This window comes from Oncorhynchus nerka, linkage group LG22 (assembly GCF_034236695.1).
Source record: "Oncorhynchus nerka isolate Pitt River linkage group LG22, Oner_Uvic_2.0, whole genome shotgun sequence".
Classification (NCBI taxonomy): Eukaryota; Metazoa; Chordata; class Actinopteri; order Salmoniformes; family Salmonidae; genus Oncorhynchus; species Oncorhynchus nerka.
The window spans coordinates 89,667,038-89,682,002 of record NC_088417.1 but is presented as its reverse complement, the minus strand read 5'-3'; the positions used below and the strand labels follow the sequence as shown (position 1 = coordinate 89,682,002).

The 14,965-nt window shown below is 45.1% G+C and overlaps 1 protein-coding gene across 2 annotated transcripts in view; it reads right to left on the bottom strand.

The window, feature by feature from the left end:
• LOC115125479 (integrin alpha-1-like) overlaps window positions 1–14,965 on the bottom strand; it is a 111,791-nt gene that overhangs the window by 66,869 nt on the left and 29,957 nt on the right. For both annotated transcript variants that reach the window (XM_065007553.1, XM_065007552.1), the window contains exon 2: window positions 7,944–8,064. In XM_065007553.1, coding sequence (XP_064863625.1) covers window positions 7,944–8,064 — 121 coding nt within the window. The remainder of the gene's footprint in view (window positions 1–7,943; window positions 8,065–14,965) is intronic.

The following is a 14,965-nucleotide window of genomic DNA, read 5'->3' as shown; positions in this document are numbered from 1 at the left end:
ACTGAACTAGCTGTTATAGCTCACTGACCTAGCACACTGACCTAGAAGTCATAGCTCACTGACCTAGAAGTCATAGCTCACTGACCTAGAAGTCATAGCACACTGACCTAGCTCACTGACCTAGAAGTCATAGCACACTGACCTAGCACACTGACCTTGCTGTTATAGCTCACTGACCTAGCACACTGAACTAGCTGTTATAGCTCAGAGTGCTAGGACAGTGTGCTAGGACAGTGTGCTTGTACAGTGACCTAGAAGTCATAGCACACTGACCTAGAAGTCATAGCACACTGACCTAGCTGTTATAGCTCACTGACCTAGAAGTCATAGCACACTGAACTAGCTGTTATAGCTCACTGACCTAGCACACTGACCTAGAAGTCATAGCTCACTGACCTAGAAGTCATAGCTCACTGACCTAGAAGTCATAGCACACTGACCTAGCTCACTGACCTAGAAGTCATAGCACACTGACCTAGCACACTGACCTTGCTGTTATAGCTCACTGACCTAGCACACTGAACTAGCTGTTATAGCTCACTGACCTAGCACACTGACCTAGAAGTCATAGCACACTGACCTAGCACACTGACCTAGCACACTGACCTAGAAGTCATAGCACACTGACCTAGAAGTCATAGCACACTGACCTAGCACACTGACCTAGCTGTTATAGCACACTGACCTATCTCACTGACCTAGAAGTCATAGCACACTGACCTAGCTGTTATAGCACACTGACCTATCTCACTGACCTAGAAGTCATAGCACACTGACCTAGCTGTCATAGCACACTGACCTAGCTCACTGACCTATCTCACTGACCTAGCTCGATGACCTAGCTGTCCTAGCACATTGTCCAGGCACACTGTCCTAGCACACTGACCTAGCTGTCCTAGCACACTGTCCTAGCACTGTGTCCAGGCACACTGTCCTAGCACACTGACCTAGCTGTCCTAGCTGTCCTAGCACTCTGTCCAAGCACTCTGTTCAGGCACACTGTCCTAGCACTCTGTTCAGGCACACTGTCCTAGCACTCTGTCCAAGCACATTGTCTTAGCACTCTGTACAAGCACACTGTCCAAGCACACTGAACTAGCACTCTGTCCTAGCACTCTGTTCAGGCACACTGTCCTAGCACACTGAACTAGCACTCTGTCCTAGCACTCTGTCCTAGCACTCTGTCCTAGCACTCTGTGCAAGCACATTGTCTTAGCACTCTGTACAAGCACACTGTCCTAGCACACTGTCCAAGCACTCTGTCCAAGCACATTGTCTTAGCACTCTGTACAAGCACACTGTCCTAGCACACTGAACTAGCACTCTGTCCTAGCACTCTGTCCAAGCACACTGTCCTAGCACTCTGTTCAGGCACACTGTCCTAGCACTCTGTACAAGCACACTGTCCTAGCACACTGAACTAGCACTCTGTCCTAGCACTCTGTCCAAGCACATTGTCTTAGCACTCTGTACAAGCACACTGTCCTAGCACACTGTCCTAGCACTCTGTCCAAGCACATTGTCTTAGCACTCTGTACAAGCACACTGTCCTAGCACACTGAACTAGCACTCTGTCCTAGCACTCTGTCCAAGCACACTGTCCTAGCACACTGAACTAGCACACTGTCCTAGCACTCTGTCCAAGCACACTGTCCTAGCACACTGAACTAGCACACTGTCCTAGCACTCTGTCCAAGCACACTTTCATAGCACACTGACCTAGCACACTGTCCTAGCACACTGACCTAGCTGTCCTAGCACACTGTCCTAGCACTCTGTTCAGGCACACTGTCCTAGCACTCTGTCCAAGCACATTGTCTTAGCACTCTGTACAAGCACACTGTCCTAGCACACTGAACTAGCACTCTGTCCTAGCACTCTGTCCAAGCACACTGTCCTAGCACACTGAACTAGCACACTGTCCTAGCACTCTGTCCAAGCACACTGTCCTAGCACACTGAACTAGCACACTGTCCTAGCACTCTGTCCAAGCACACTTTCCTAGCACACTGACCTAGCACACTGTCCTAGCACACTGACCTAGCTGTCCTAGCACACTGTCCTAGCACTCTGTTCAGGCACACTGTCCTAGCACTCTGTCCAAGCACATTGTCTTAGCACTCTGTACAAGCACACTGTCCTAGCACACTGAACTAGCACTCTGTCCTAGCACTCTGTCCAAGCACACTGTCCTAGCACACTGAACTAGCACACTGTCCTAGCACTCTGTCCAAGCACACTGTCCTAGCACACTGAACTAGCACACTGTCCTAGCACTCTGTCCAAGCACACTTTCCTAGCACACTGACCTAGCACACTGTCCTAGCACACTGACCTAGCTGTCCTAGCACACTGTCCTAGCACTCTGTTCAGGCACACTGTCCTAGCACTCTGTCCAAGCACATTGTCTTAGCACTCTGTACAAGCACACTGTCCTAGCACACTGAACTAGCACTCTGTCCTAGCACTCTGTCCAAGCACACTGTCCTAGCACACTGAACTAGCACACTGTCCTAGCACTCTGTCCAAGCACACTGTCCTAGCACACTGAACTAGCACACTGTCCTAGCACTCTGTCCAAGCACACTTTCCTAGCACACTGACCTAGCACACTGTCCTAGAACACTGACCTAGCACATTGACCTAGCACACTGTCCTAGCTGTTCTAGCACACTGACCTAGCACACTGTCCTAGCACACTGACCTAGCTGTCCTAGCACACTGTCCTAGCACTCTGTTCAGGCACACTGTCCTAGCACACTGACCTAGCACACTGACCTAGCACACTGACCTAGCACACTGTCCTAGCTGTCCTAGCACACTGTCCTAGCTGTCCTAGCACACTGTCCTAGCACACTGAACTAGCAGACTGTCCTAGCACTCTGTTCAGGCACACTGTCCTAGCACACTGTCCTAGCACACTGACCTAGCACACTGACCTAGCACACTGTCCTAGCTGTCGTAGCACACTGTCCCAGCTGTCCTAGCACACTGTCCTAGCACACTGAACTAGCACACTGTCCTAGCACTCTGTCCAAGCACACTTTCCTAGCACACTGACCTAGCACACTGTCCTAGAACACTGACCTAGCACATTGACCTAGCACACTGACCTAGCTGTTCTAGCACACTGACCTAGCACACTGACCTAGCACACTGACCTAGCACACTGACCTAGCACTCTGTCCAAGCACACTTTCCTAGCACACTGACCTAGCACACTGTCCTAGAACACTGACCTAGCACATTGACCTAGCACACTGTCCTAGCTGTTCTAGCACACTGACCTAGCACACTGTCCTAGCACACTGACCTAGCTGTCCTAGCACACTGTCCTAGCACACTGAACTAGCACTCTGTCCTAGCACTCTGTCCAAGCACATTGTCTTAGCACTCTGTACAAGCACACTGTCCTAGCACACTGTCCTAGCACTCTGTCCAAGCACATTGTCTTAGCACTCTGTACAAGCACACTGTCCTAGCACACTGAACTAGCACTCTGTCCTAGCACTCTGTCCAAGCACACTGTCCTAGCACACTGAACTAGCACACTGTCCTAGCACTCTGTCCAAGCACACTGTCCTAGCACACTGAACTAGCACACTGTCCTAGCACTCTGTCCAAGCACACTTTCCTAGCACACTGACCTAGCACACTGTCCTAGCACACTGACCTAGCTGTCCTAGCACACTGTCCTAGCACTCTGTTCAGGCACACTGTCCTAGCACTCTGTCCAAGCACATTGTCTTAGCACTCTGTACAAGCACACTGTCCTAGCACACTGAACTAGCACTCTGTCCTAGCACTCTGTCCAAGCACACTGTCCTAGCACACTGAACTAGCACACTGTCCTAGCACTCTGTCCAAGCACACTGTCCTAGCACACTGAACTAGCACACTGTCCTAGCACTCTGTCCAAGCACACTTTCCTAGCACACTGACCTAGCACACTGTCCTAGCACACTGACCTAGCTGTCCTAGCACACTGTCCTAGCACTCTGTTCAGGCACACTGTCCTAGCACTCTGTCCAAGCACATTGTCTTAGCACTCTGTACAAGCACACTGTCCTAGCACACTGAACTAGCACTCTGTCCTAGCACTCTGTCCAAGCACACTGTCCTAGCACACTGAACTAGCACACTGTCCTAGCACTATGTCCATGCACACTGTCCTAGCACACTGAACTAGCACACTGTCCTAGCACTCTGTCGAAGCACACTTTCCTAGCACACTGACCTAGCACACTGTCCTAGAACACTGACCTAGCACATTGACCTAGCACACTGTCCTAGCTGTTCTAGCACACTGACCTAGCACACTGTCCTAGCACACTGACCTAGCTGTCCTAGCACACTGTCCTAGCACTCTGTTCAGGCACACTGTCCTAGCACACTGACCTAGCACACTGACCTAGCACACTGACCTAGCACACTGTCCTAGCTGTCCTAGCACACTGTCCTAGCTGTCCTAGCACACTGTCCTAGCACACTGAACTAGCAGACTGTCCTAGCACTCTGTTCAGGCACACTGTCCTAGCACACTGTCCTAGCACACTGACCTAGCACACTGACCTAGCACACTGTCCTAGCTGTCCTAGCACACTGTCCCAGCTGTCCTAGCACACTGTCCTAGCACACTGAACTAGCACACTGACCTAGCACATTGACCTAGCACACTGACCTAGCTGTTCTAGCACACTGACCTAGCACACTGACCTAGCACACTGACCTAGCACACTGTCCTAGCTGTCCTAGCACACTGTCCTAGCAGTCCTAGCACACTGTCCTAGCACACTGAACTAGCAGACTGTCCTAGCACTCTGTCCTAGCACTCTGTCCAAGCACACTGTCCTAGCACACTGAACTAGCACACTGTCCTAGCACTCTGTCCAAGCACACTTTCCTAGCACACTGACCTAGCACACTGTCCTAGAACACTGACCTAGCACATTGACCTAGCACACTGTCCTAGCTGTTCTAGCACACTGACCTAGCACACTGTCCTAGCACACTGACCTAGCTGTCCTAGCACACTGTCCTAGCACTCTGTTCAGGCACACTGTCCTAGCACTCTGTCCAAGCACATTGTCTTAGCACTCTGTACAAGCACACTGTCCAAGCACACTGAACTAGCACTCTGTCCTAGCACTCTGTCCAAGCACACTGTCCTAGCACACTGAACTAGCACACTGTCCTAGCACTCTGTCCAAGCACACTTTCCTAGCACACTGACCTAGCACACTGTCCTAGAACACTGACCTAGCACATTGACCTAGCACACTGTCCTAGCTGTTCTAGCACACTGACCTAGCACACTGTCCTAGCACTGACCTCACATCTACAGTAACCCAGGTTAAGATCACTGACCTCACATCTACAGTAACCCAGGTTAAGATCACTGACCTCACATCTACAGTAACCCAGGTTAAGATCACTGACCTCACATCTACAGTAACCCAGGTTAAGATCACTCACCTCACATCTACAGTAACCCAGGTTAAGATCACTCACCTCACATCTACAGTAACCCAGGTTAAGATCACTGACCTCACATCTACACTAACCCAGGTTAAGATCACTGACCTCACATCTACACTAACCCAGGTTAAGATCACTGACCTCACATCTACAGTAACCCAGGTTAAGATCACTGACCTCACATCACTGTAACCCAGGTTAAGATCACTCACATCTACAGTAACCCAGGTTAAGATCACTGACCTCACATTTACAGTAACCCAGGTTAAGATCACTGACCTCACATCTACAGTAACCCAGGTTAAGATCACTGACCTCACATCTACAGTAACCCAGGTTAAGATCACTCACCTCACATCTACAGTAACCCAGGTTAAGATCACTCACCTCACATCTACAGTAACCCAGGTTAAGTAATGTAGGCATCTAGGCACAATTTCTCTCTCTTTCTTTCTTTCTCTCGCTCTCTCTCGCTTTCTCTCTATCTCTCTGATTTTAAGGGAGGTTTGTGTAAATTATAAGCCCAACCAAGGCTCTGCTCCAATATCAACACATACTGCTAGCATATGTCTTAAAATGAAACTAGTGTCAGGAATGCATTCTATGGTATGGTATGTTAGTATGTGTAGTAATTGTGCACTAGAAAGTAACTGGAACTATCAGGTCTTGCTTTAACATGATCTTTGGGTGAAATTACAAGTGTAAACATGCCTTCAAGTGGTATGCAAGTGTGGATATTGGAACAAACACATAACTAGCCCCCGTCACTCTTATACAGTGGTATCTATCTGTGTACACGTGAGAGTAACTGGAGCCACCAGGGAATTCTCTACATGAACTCTGTAAAAGAAGAAAGCTGTGGGATCGTTCATCGTTCCTCATCACAGCTGCTCCTGCTGATTGAGAAGGACTGAATTACTGTAACTGGTCCCATATGAGTTTAATAAGCCCATTCCAGCTGAATGTATGTGGATAGTTAGCTAGTTAGAGGCTGAGTCCCAAATGGTCCCCTATTCCCTATTTATGTAGTAGTGTACTGTGTAGGGAATAGGGTGCCATTTAGGACACACACAGAGGCTCGCACTGTCAGGGCCTCCGTAGGAGAACTATAGGGGCCGACTGTCTCTCTCTCTCTCTGTCTGAGGGAACAGTACCTTTCTCTAAAGGGGGGCAGACGTAGTTTACTAGCATGTAAATATGTGTTCCTTGACCAATTAAGAGAGAGATCATGGTTTCACGGTGTCTTCACTGGCGGGCTGAGTGGATTCTCTGGTAGGTTGTGTTCACTTAACAAGCGGAGGGAGGGACTCTTTATATGAGACAGACGGTGTTAGGCTGCAGGCCTAACTGATACAAGCAGGAATGGGATGGGGAGTCGGGGGTGTAGAACAACCTCTTTTTGTTTCTCTTTTCTTTACATACCAATTTTATTATTATGTTCAATATGTTAATTTCTCTAAAAAGGAAAACATTATGAAATTGTCAACTTTACAGGGAGGGACACACAAGTCACGATGTGATTGCAATCGGCAAGATACTGTATCTCAATGTTGAACTTGTTCAGCTAACAGGAAACCAAACTACTGTCAGGGTTGGGGTCAATTCCATTTCAATTCCAGTCAATTCAGAAACTAAACCAAATTCCAATTCCAATTGAAAATGTTCCTCATTGAAATTCATTGAAGAGATTTAGAATTGGAATTTCAGTGTACTTCTTGAATTGATTGGAATTTAAATGGAATTGACCCCAACCCTGACTACCAGGACAGTGGCCTTGTCTGAAATCTGTCTTGCCTACTACTTACTAAAACTACATACTGTGTACTAATCGTACTGCATCATTTTTTGGAAAGCAGTGTTTAGTCAAAAACCAATACAGTGAGCAACAAATAAGGAACTAGGCTCACCCATCATGAGAATGTGTCATCCAATGTGCACGCTATTCCTTACATGTATTAAAGAGATCGTCCTCTTATTCCATTATCAGCTGATGATAAGCTGCTGTCAAACACAGGTGAGTCTGGAAAGCCCATTCCCTTCCTCAAAAGTGTGCAGTGAATTCCACTCAATGAAAAGCCGAAATCATCCAAATTAGTATAACATCCTGGAATTGAAAGCATACTCGATTATCGAGATGTCACATACCCAACGTTCTATTATCGCATACCTAAAATACTACTACTTAGAACGCAAGTATGGGTGTTCAGACATGGCCAGTGACAAGTGTTAGAGTGGGTTCAAATAGACCTGGGTTCAAATAGTATTTGTTTTCTCTTTAAATACTTTGTGTTTTATTGAGCCTGGCTGGAGTGCCAGTTGGGTTGAGTTGGCTGTTTAAACTTTTGGTACTATTTCATTGATTCCATGGAACCAGGCAAGCTCAATCAAGTGCAGCTAAAGTATTTGAAAGAAAACGGACACTATGTGAACCCAGGTCTTGTGGATGATAACACGAATGGACTCACCACTTCCCCTCACTGTTCTCAAACTGCTGGACTGAGTATCCAAACATGTCCTCCAGCGGACCATTGAAAGTCTCCCCATTCTTGTCATCCACGTTAAATGACAACACACACGGTAGCAACACTGCAAGAAAAGAACTGTTGTTACTACAGAGAAAACAAAGACTTTTATTTGAGAAAATATCTAGATGCAGTCAAAAACGTGATTTTCATGTGTTTTATATATATATATTTACACACTATGAGGTTGTGAAAATTATGATAATGCCATTTTAGTGTAAGAGCTGTTTGAAAAGACTGTCTGAAATTTAAGCCTGTTTTGGTGGGATGGAGTTTTGGCATTCCATGATGACATCACCAGGAGGTAAATTAGTTAGTAGACCAATAAAGAAAGAGAGTTCCAAACCTCTCTGCCAATAACAGCTCATTTTCAGTTTTCCCCTCCCCACTAAGACCACTCCCAGACAGTCCTAGCTAAATTCTTGCTTGAGAAATTGCTCTTTGCTAAGAAGCTATTATTGTTCCTTTTTGACCATTTTAATTGAAAACAATCACAGTAAGGTACTTAATTATTACCCAAAAATGATATGATAATGAGATAAAAATGTCATTTTGGTCAAATATTGCAGTGTCAATGATCTTCCCTCATATTTACAGAGAAGTTATTGGCAAGCAGGAAAAATCTATACCATAAATATTTACACAATATGTTACACAAACAAGAAGCATTGAAAAATCTATACCATAAATATTTACACAATATGTTACACAAACAAGAAGCATTGAAGAATCTATACCATAAATATTTACACAATATGTTACACAAACAAGAAGCATTGAAGAATCTATACCATAAATATTTACACAATATGTTACACAAACAAGAAGCATTGAAGAATCTATACCATAAATATTTACACAATATGTTACACAAACAAGAAGCATTGAAAAGTCAGCTGCAGAAATGCAGGATGAAAAACTGGTCACTTTTCCCACTTTTAGCACCATTTTGTTATTACAAGTTCTATGGGTGGTATCTTAAATGTTGCTAAACAGGGTTTTTACTTGTGTTTTGTTGCCTTCGCAATACAAATGTAATGTTCGTCATGCCAATAAAGCATTTTGAATTGACCTGTATAGAATACAGAAGGCAGTGAGATGGACATACTATAAGGAAATCATAATCATAACATTATATGACATTTGTAATTTCTTTATTATTTTGGAACTTCTGTGAATGTAATGTTTATTGTTCATTTTTATTGTTTATTTCACTTTTGTATATTATCTACCTCACTTGCTTTGGCAATGTTAACATAGGTTTCCCATGCCAATAAAGCCCTTTGAATTGAATTGAATTGAGAGAGAGAAAGAGAGTGAGAAAGAGAGAAAGAGATAAAGAGAGAGAGAGAGAAAGAAAGAGAGAGAGAAAGAGAGAGAGAGAAAGTGGGAGAGAGAAAGAGAGAGAGAGAGAAAGAGAGAGAGAGAGAGAGAGAGAGAGAGAAAGAAAGAGAGAGAGAAAGAGAAGGAGAGAAAGAGAGACAGAGAGAAAGTGGGAGAGAGAGAAAAAGAGAGCCCTTCCTGTGTTCATAGGAATGTCATCATAGAATGCTAAGAGAGTTCTGTCTGTCAGAGACCCCTCTGCGTCCTCTGACCTCTAACATCTGACCCCTTCAAGACAATGCCGTCTTCACCAGACCTCCCCGGACCGCTATTTAGCTACTGTGAACTATGGACCGACTAAATATCTAAATATAGACTTTGAACGTCTCATTGTGCTTCCGCAACAACGACACTTTTCATTTTTAGTGTGCCATGGAATTCCTCCAAGCAATTTATTCAATTCCATGATTTGTGAGGGGGATGCGAGGATTAGCAGAGCACTGCAACATGGGCCAAGATACTAAGTAGTAGAGGAGAGAGACAAAACACGAAGACCACAAAACACACAGAGGATGAATACTGGACACAACACAGACTTGTCTTCTAGTGACGAGGATTGAGCATCCCACAGCCAAACATCACAAAAACATACTGTACTGATGCCTACAGTATGGAGATCAGCTGTGGGAGTACACATTCACTTTCTGCTACACTTGGAGTTGGACACGGCGCCATGCAGGAAGCCTTAACATTGGTTGATTATGTATTTGTCACAGACAAACAGAAGCAGACAGAAGAACCAGTGTACTGAGTGTCAGAGAGCAGAGCAGACATGGTTAATATGAATGGTCCACGTGCAGCCAGTTAGCCACAGGCCTTCCATTCAAAGCTCACTGTAAGACTTCCAAGCCACTTTCAATTTCCAGTGCTTCATCTACTTTGTCTGCAGCATATTCTGTAGGTATTTTACAGAGACCTCTTATTCAAATGTATTAAGCTGTCTGTACACTGCAGCCACTTGGACACCACTGCCCTTTCTCAAAATGAGTCCTTCTGTTCACACCAACTCTGACCTGTCCTAAGTTTTAGAGAGCAAGACCAGAGCAAGACCATATGCCCCGACATGGTCATGGTAATCAGGTTCTGTTTTCTATACACCTCCTCCATGAATAACCCTACAGTACAGAACATTCCTAAGACCAGACTGGACTTGGTGAGTCATATTCAGGTTCTGTTTTCTATACACCTCCTCCATGAATAACCCTACAGTACAGAACATTCCTAAGACCAGACTGGACTTGGTGAGTCATATTCAGGTTCTGTTTTCTATACACCTCCTCCATGAATAACCCTACAGTACAGAACATTCCTAAGACCAGACTGGACTTGGTGAGTCATATTCAGGTTCTGTTTTCTATACACCGCCTCCTGTCCTAGTCTAGTGAGCCAGACACTTCCTCCCCAACAATTCCTTTGTAAACAATTAGCCTGGGGACGAGGTTACTTCGGTCCAGTCCTGAGTTTGAATACCCTAACCAGTATATGTCTGGGACCAGAGTATGAATGCCTCTATGTCCCCGAGACCAGACTGGATGGACGTGCTCCCGAGTGGCGCAGCGGTCTAAGGCACTGCATCTCAGTGCAAGAGGTGACACTACAGTCCCTGGTTTGAATCCAGGCTGAATCACATCCGGACGTGATTGGGAGTCCCATAGGGCGGCGCACAACTGGACCAGTGTCGTCCGGGGTAGGCCGGCATTGTAAATAAGAATTTGTTCTTAACTAACTTGCCTAGTTAAATAAATGTTACCCTTTGTTTTCTTAGGGAGCAACTGTTTTTCTAGGGAGCTGTTCATTGCACCATCTCTGTCCTGTCCTGACTTTGAATGTGTCCGTGAGCATCAGCACGGATATCATGGCTGGTTATTATCAGCCTCTGTTGTCTTTGGGAGCATCAACTTCGTTTTGGGGTGCTAGATAAACATGATGAGCTTCCTCTGCAATCTCCGATGTGGCTTGTAAACAGGAGCCATAGTTGTGTCCCGAACGGCACCCTACTCCCTTTGTAGTGCACTATACAGAGTCCATAAAGATTTGGTCAAACGTAGTGCACTAAATAGGGAATAGGGTGCCATATGGCACGCAGTCACAGACAAGACCAGAGACACAGATATACCCTGAGGTGCCTCCCAGAACAGTCAATCTCAGATCCATCGTCTGGACACTGAGAACAGGATGGAGAAGTAAGTCATTACACATCCCATAATGAAATAATACACTAATGCATGTAACGGGGTGATAGGGCCACAGGGTGGTAATGCATGATACAGGGTGATAGGGCCACATGGTGGTAATGCATGTTACAGGGTGATAGGGCCACACTGTGGTAATGCATGTAACAGGGTGATAGGGCCACACAGTAATAACGCATGTAACAGAGTGATAGGGCCACATGGTGGTAATGCATGTTACAGGGTGATAGGGCCACATGGTGGTAATGCATGTAACAGGGTGATAGGGCCACATGGTGGTAATGCATGTAACAGGGTGATAGGGCCACAATGTGGTAATGCATGTAACAGGGTGATAGGGCCACAATGTGGTAATGCATGTTACAGGGTGATAGGGTCACAATGTGGTAATGCATGTTACAGGGTGATAGGGCCACATGGTGGTAATGCATGTAACAGGGTGATAGGGCCACAATGTGGTAATGCATGTAACAGGGTGATAGGGCCACACAGTAATAACGCATGTAACAGAGTGATAGGGCCACATGGTGGTAATGCATGTTACAGGGTGATAGGGCCACATGGTGGTAATGCATGTAACAGGGTGATAGGGCCACAATGTGGTAATGCATGTAACAGGGTGATAGGGCCACACAGTAATAACGCATGTAACAGAGTGATAGGGCCACATGGTGGTAATGCATGTTACAGGGTGATAGGGCCACACTGTGGTAATGCATGTAACAGGGTGATAGGGCCACATGGTGGTAATGCATGTTACAGGGTGATAGGGACACACAGTGGTAATGCATGTTACAGGGTGATAGGGCCTAACAGCCTAGTGCTACCCCCAGACACACAAACACATCTGAACCAAATGAAAGACACACACGCGTGTGGTAGAGGATAACCTGATGGTCCTGATGGAGTAAAGGGTTTAAGAAAGGCCATCCTCAGGGCCCAAGCCAATTCAAGAAACATACTGGAGGATTTTTTTTAATATGATATTGCTGCTGATGCAGTATCATATAAAATGTTGCTCTCCATACCACATTCTGTTCTGCCTGTATTAAATAAAGTCACCATCCCTGCATATCTGTTTGATTAATGATGAGTACAGTTCATAGTTGAGAGAGTGACAGAGAGAGATTGTGAGAGAGACAGAGAGAGAGAGGAATACCTAGGATAGGATAAAGTAATCCTTCTCACCCCCCCCCCTTAAAAGATTTAGATGCACTATTGTAAAGTGGCTGTTCCACTGGATGTCTTAAGGTGAACGCACCAATTTGTAAGTCGCTCTGGATAAGAGCGTCTGCTAAATGACTTAAATGTAAATGTAAATGAGAGAGACAGAGACAGAGAGACACACACACACACACCTCCCCTCTTCCATGTCCCTGCCAGAAAACACTGCTCATTTAGCTGATTCAAGATGGCCTCAAGCAAGAGGCCTTTTCCACTGATCACATTCAGGTCTGGATGATGTAGAGCAGTGGTTCCCAAACTTTTTATAGTCCCGTACCCCTTCAAACATTCAACCTCCAGCTGTACCCCCTCTAGCAACAGGGTCAGCACACTCACAAATGTTGTTTTTTGCCATCATTGTAAGCCTGCCACACACACACTATACAATACATTTATTAAACATAAGAATGAGGGTGAGGTTTTTGTCACAATCCGGCTCATGGGAAGTGACAAAGAGCTCTTATAGGACCAGGGCACAAATAATAATATAATAATAATCTATAATTTTGCTCTTTATTTAACCATCTTACAAATAAAACGTTATTTGTTCATCAAAAATGGTGAATAACTCAACACAGGTTAATGTGAAGAGTGAGCTTGAAAGGATGTAATAACTCTGCAATGTTGGGTTGTATTGGAGAGAGTCTCAGTCTTAAATCATTTTCCACACACAGTCTGTGCCTGTATTTAGTTTTCATTCCAGTCAAGGGCCAAGAATCCACTCTCACATAGGTACGTGGTTGCAAAGGGCATCAGTGTCTTAACAGCACATTACATTACATTTAAGTCATTTAGCAGACGCTCTTATCCAGAGCGACTTACAAATTGGTGCTTTCACCTTATGACATCCAGTGGAACAGCCACTTTTTTGCCAAGGCAAGAAACTCTGAGCGCAGCCCTATCCAGAAATCTGGCAGTGGCTTATGATTAATAAACATTTTCACAGAACCGCTTGTTGCAATTTCGATGAGGCTCCCTTGTTCAGATATTGGTAAGTCGACTGGAGGCAGGGCATGAAAGGGATAACGAATCCAGTTGTTTCTGTCGTCCATTTCAGGAAAGTACCTGCGTAATTGCGCACCTAGCTCACTCAGGTGGTTTGCTGTATCATATTTGACATTGTCCGTAAGCTTGAGTTCATTTGCACTCAAAGAAATCATACAATGATGGAAAGACATGCGTGTTGTCCTTGTTAATGCAGACAGAAAAGAGCTCCAACTTCTTATAGCATCAATTCAAATCAAATGTTATTTGCCGTGCTAACACGATTAGCAGATGTTAATGCGAGTGTTGCGAAATGCTTGTGCTTATAGTTCCGACCATGCAGCAATATCTAACAAGTAATCTAACCTAACAATTTCACAACAACTACCTTATACACACAAGTGTAAAGAAATTAATACGAATATGTATGCTTTTATGAAAGGAGGGAGGGCCTTATATGCGTCGCGGAAGTTAAGAATAACAATGATCCAGGGTTTTTTCCAGCCCGGGTTGTGCAATCGATATGCTGATAGAATTTAGGGAGTCTTGTTTTTCGATTAGCCTTGTTAAAATCCCTAGCTACAATAAAGGCATCCTCGGGATATGTGGTTTCCAGTTTACATAGAGTCCAATGGAGTTCTTTCAGGGCCGTCGATGTGTCTGCTTGGGGGGGAATAGACACGACTGTGATTATGATCAAAGAGAATTTTGTGCCGCACATTGAATATAGTTGCGGAAAGTGCCTGTATTCCTAGATTCAGATCATTCAGGTGAGAAAAAACATCACCCAGATAGGCCAGTTGTGTGAGAAACTCATCATCATGCAAACGGTCTGACAAGTGAAAATTATGGTCAGTAAAGAAAACTTTAAGCTCGTCTCTCAATTTTAAAAAACGTGTCAATACTTTTCCCCTTGATAACCAGAGCACTTCTTCTGTACGTTGTAAAAGTGTTACATGGTCGCTCCCCATATCATTGCATAATGCAGAAAATACACGAGAGTTCAGGGGCCTTGCTTAAACAAAGTTAACAATTTTCACTATAGTGTCCAAAAAGTATTTCAAGCTGTCAGGCATTCCCTTGGCAGCAAGAGCCTTTTGGTGGATGCTGTAGTGTACTGCTTGCATGCACGTTACCACTCCACTATGTCTCGCTATCATGGCTTTTGCGCCATCAGTACAG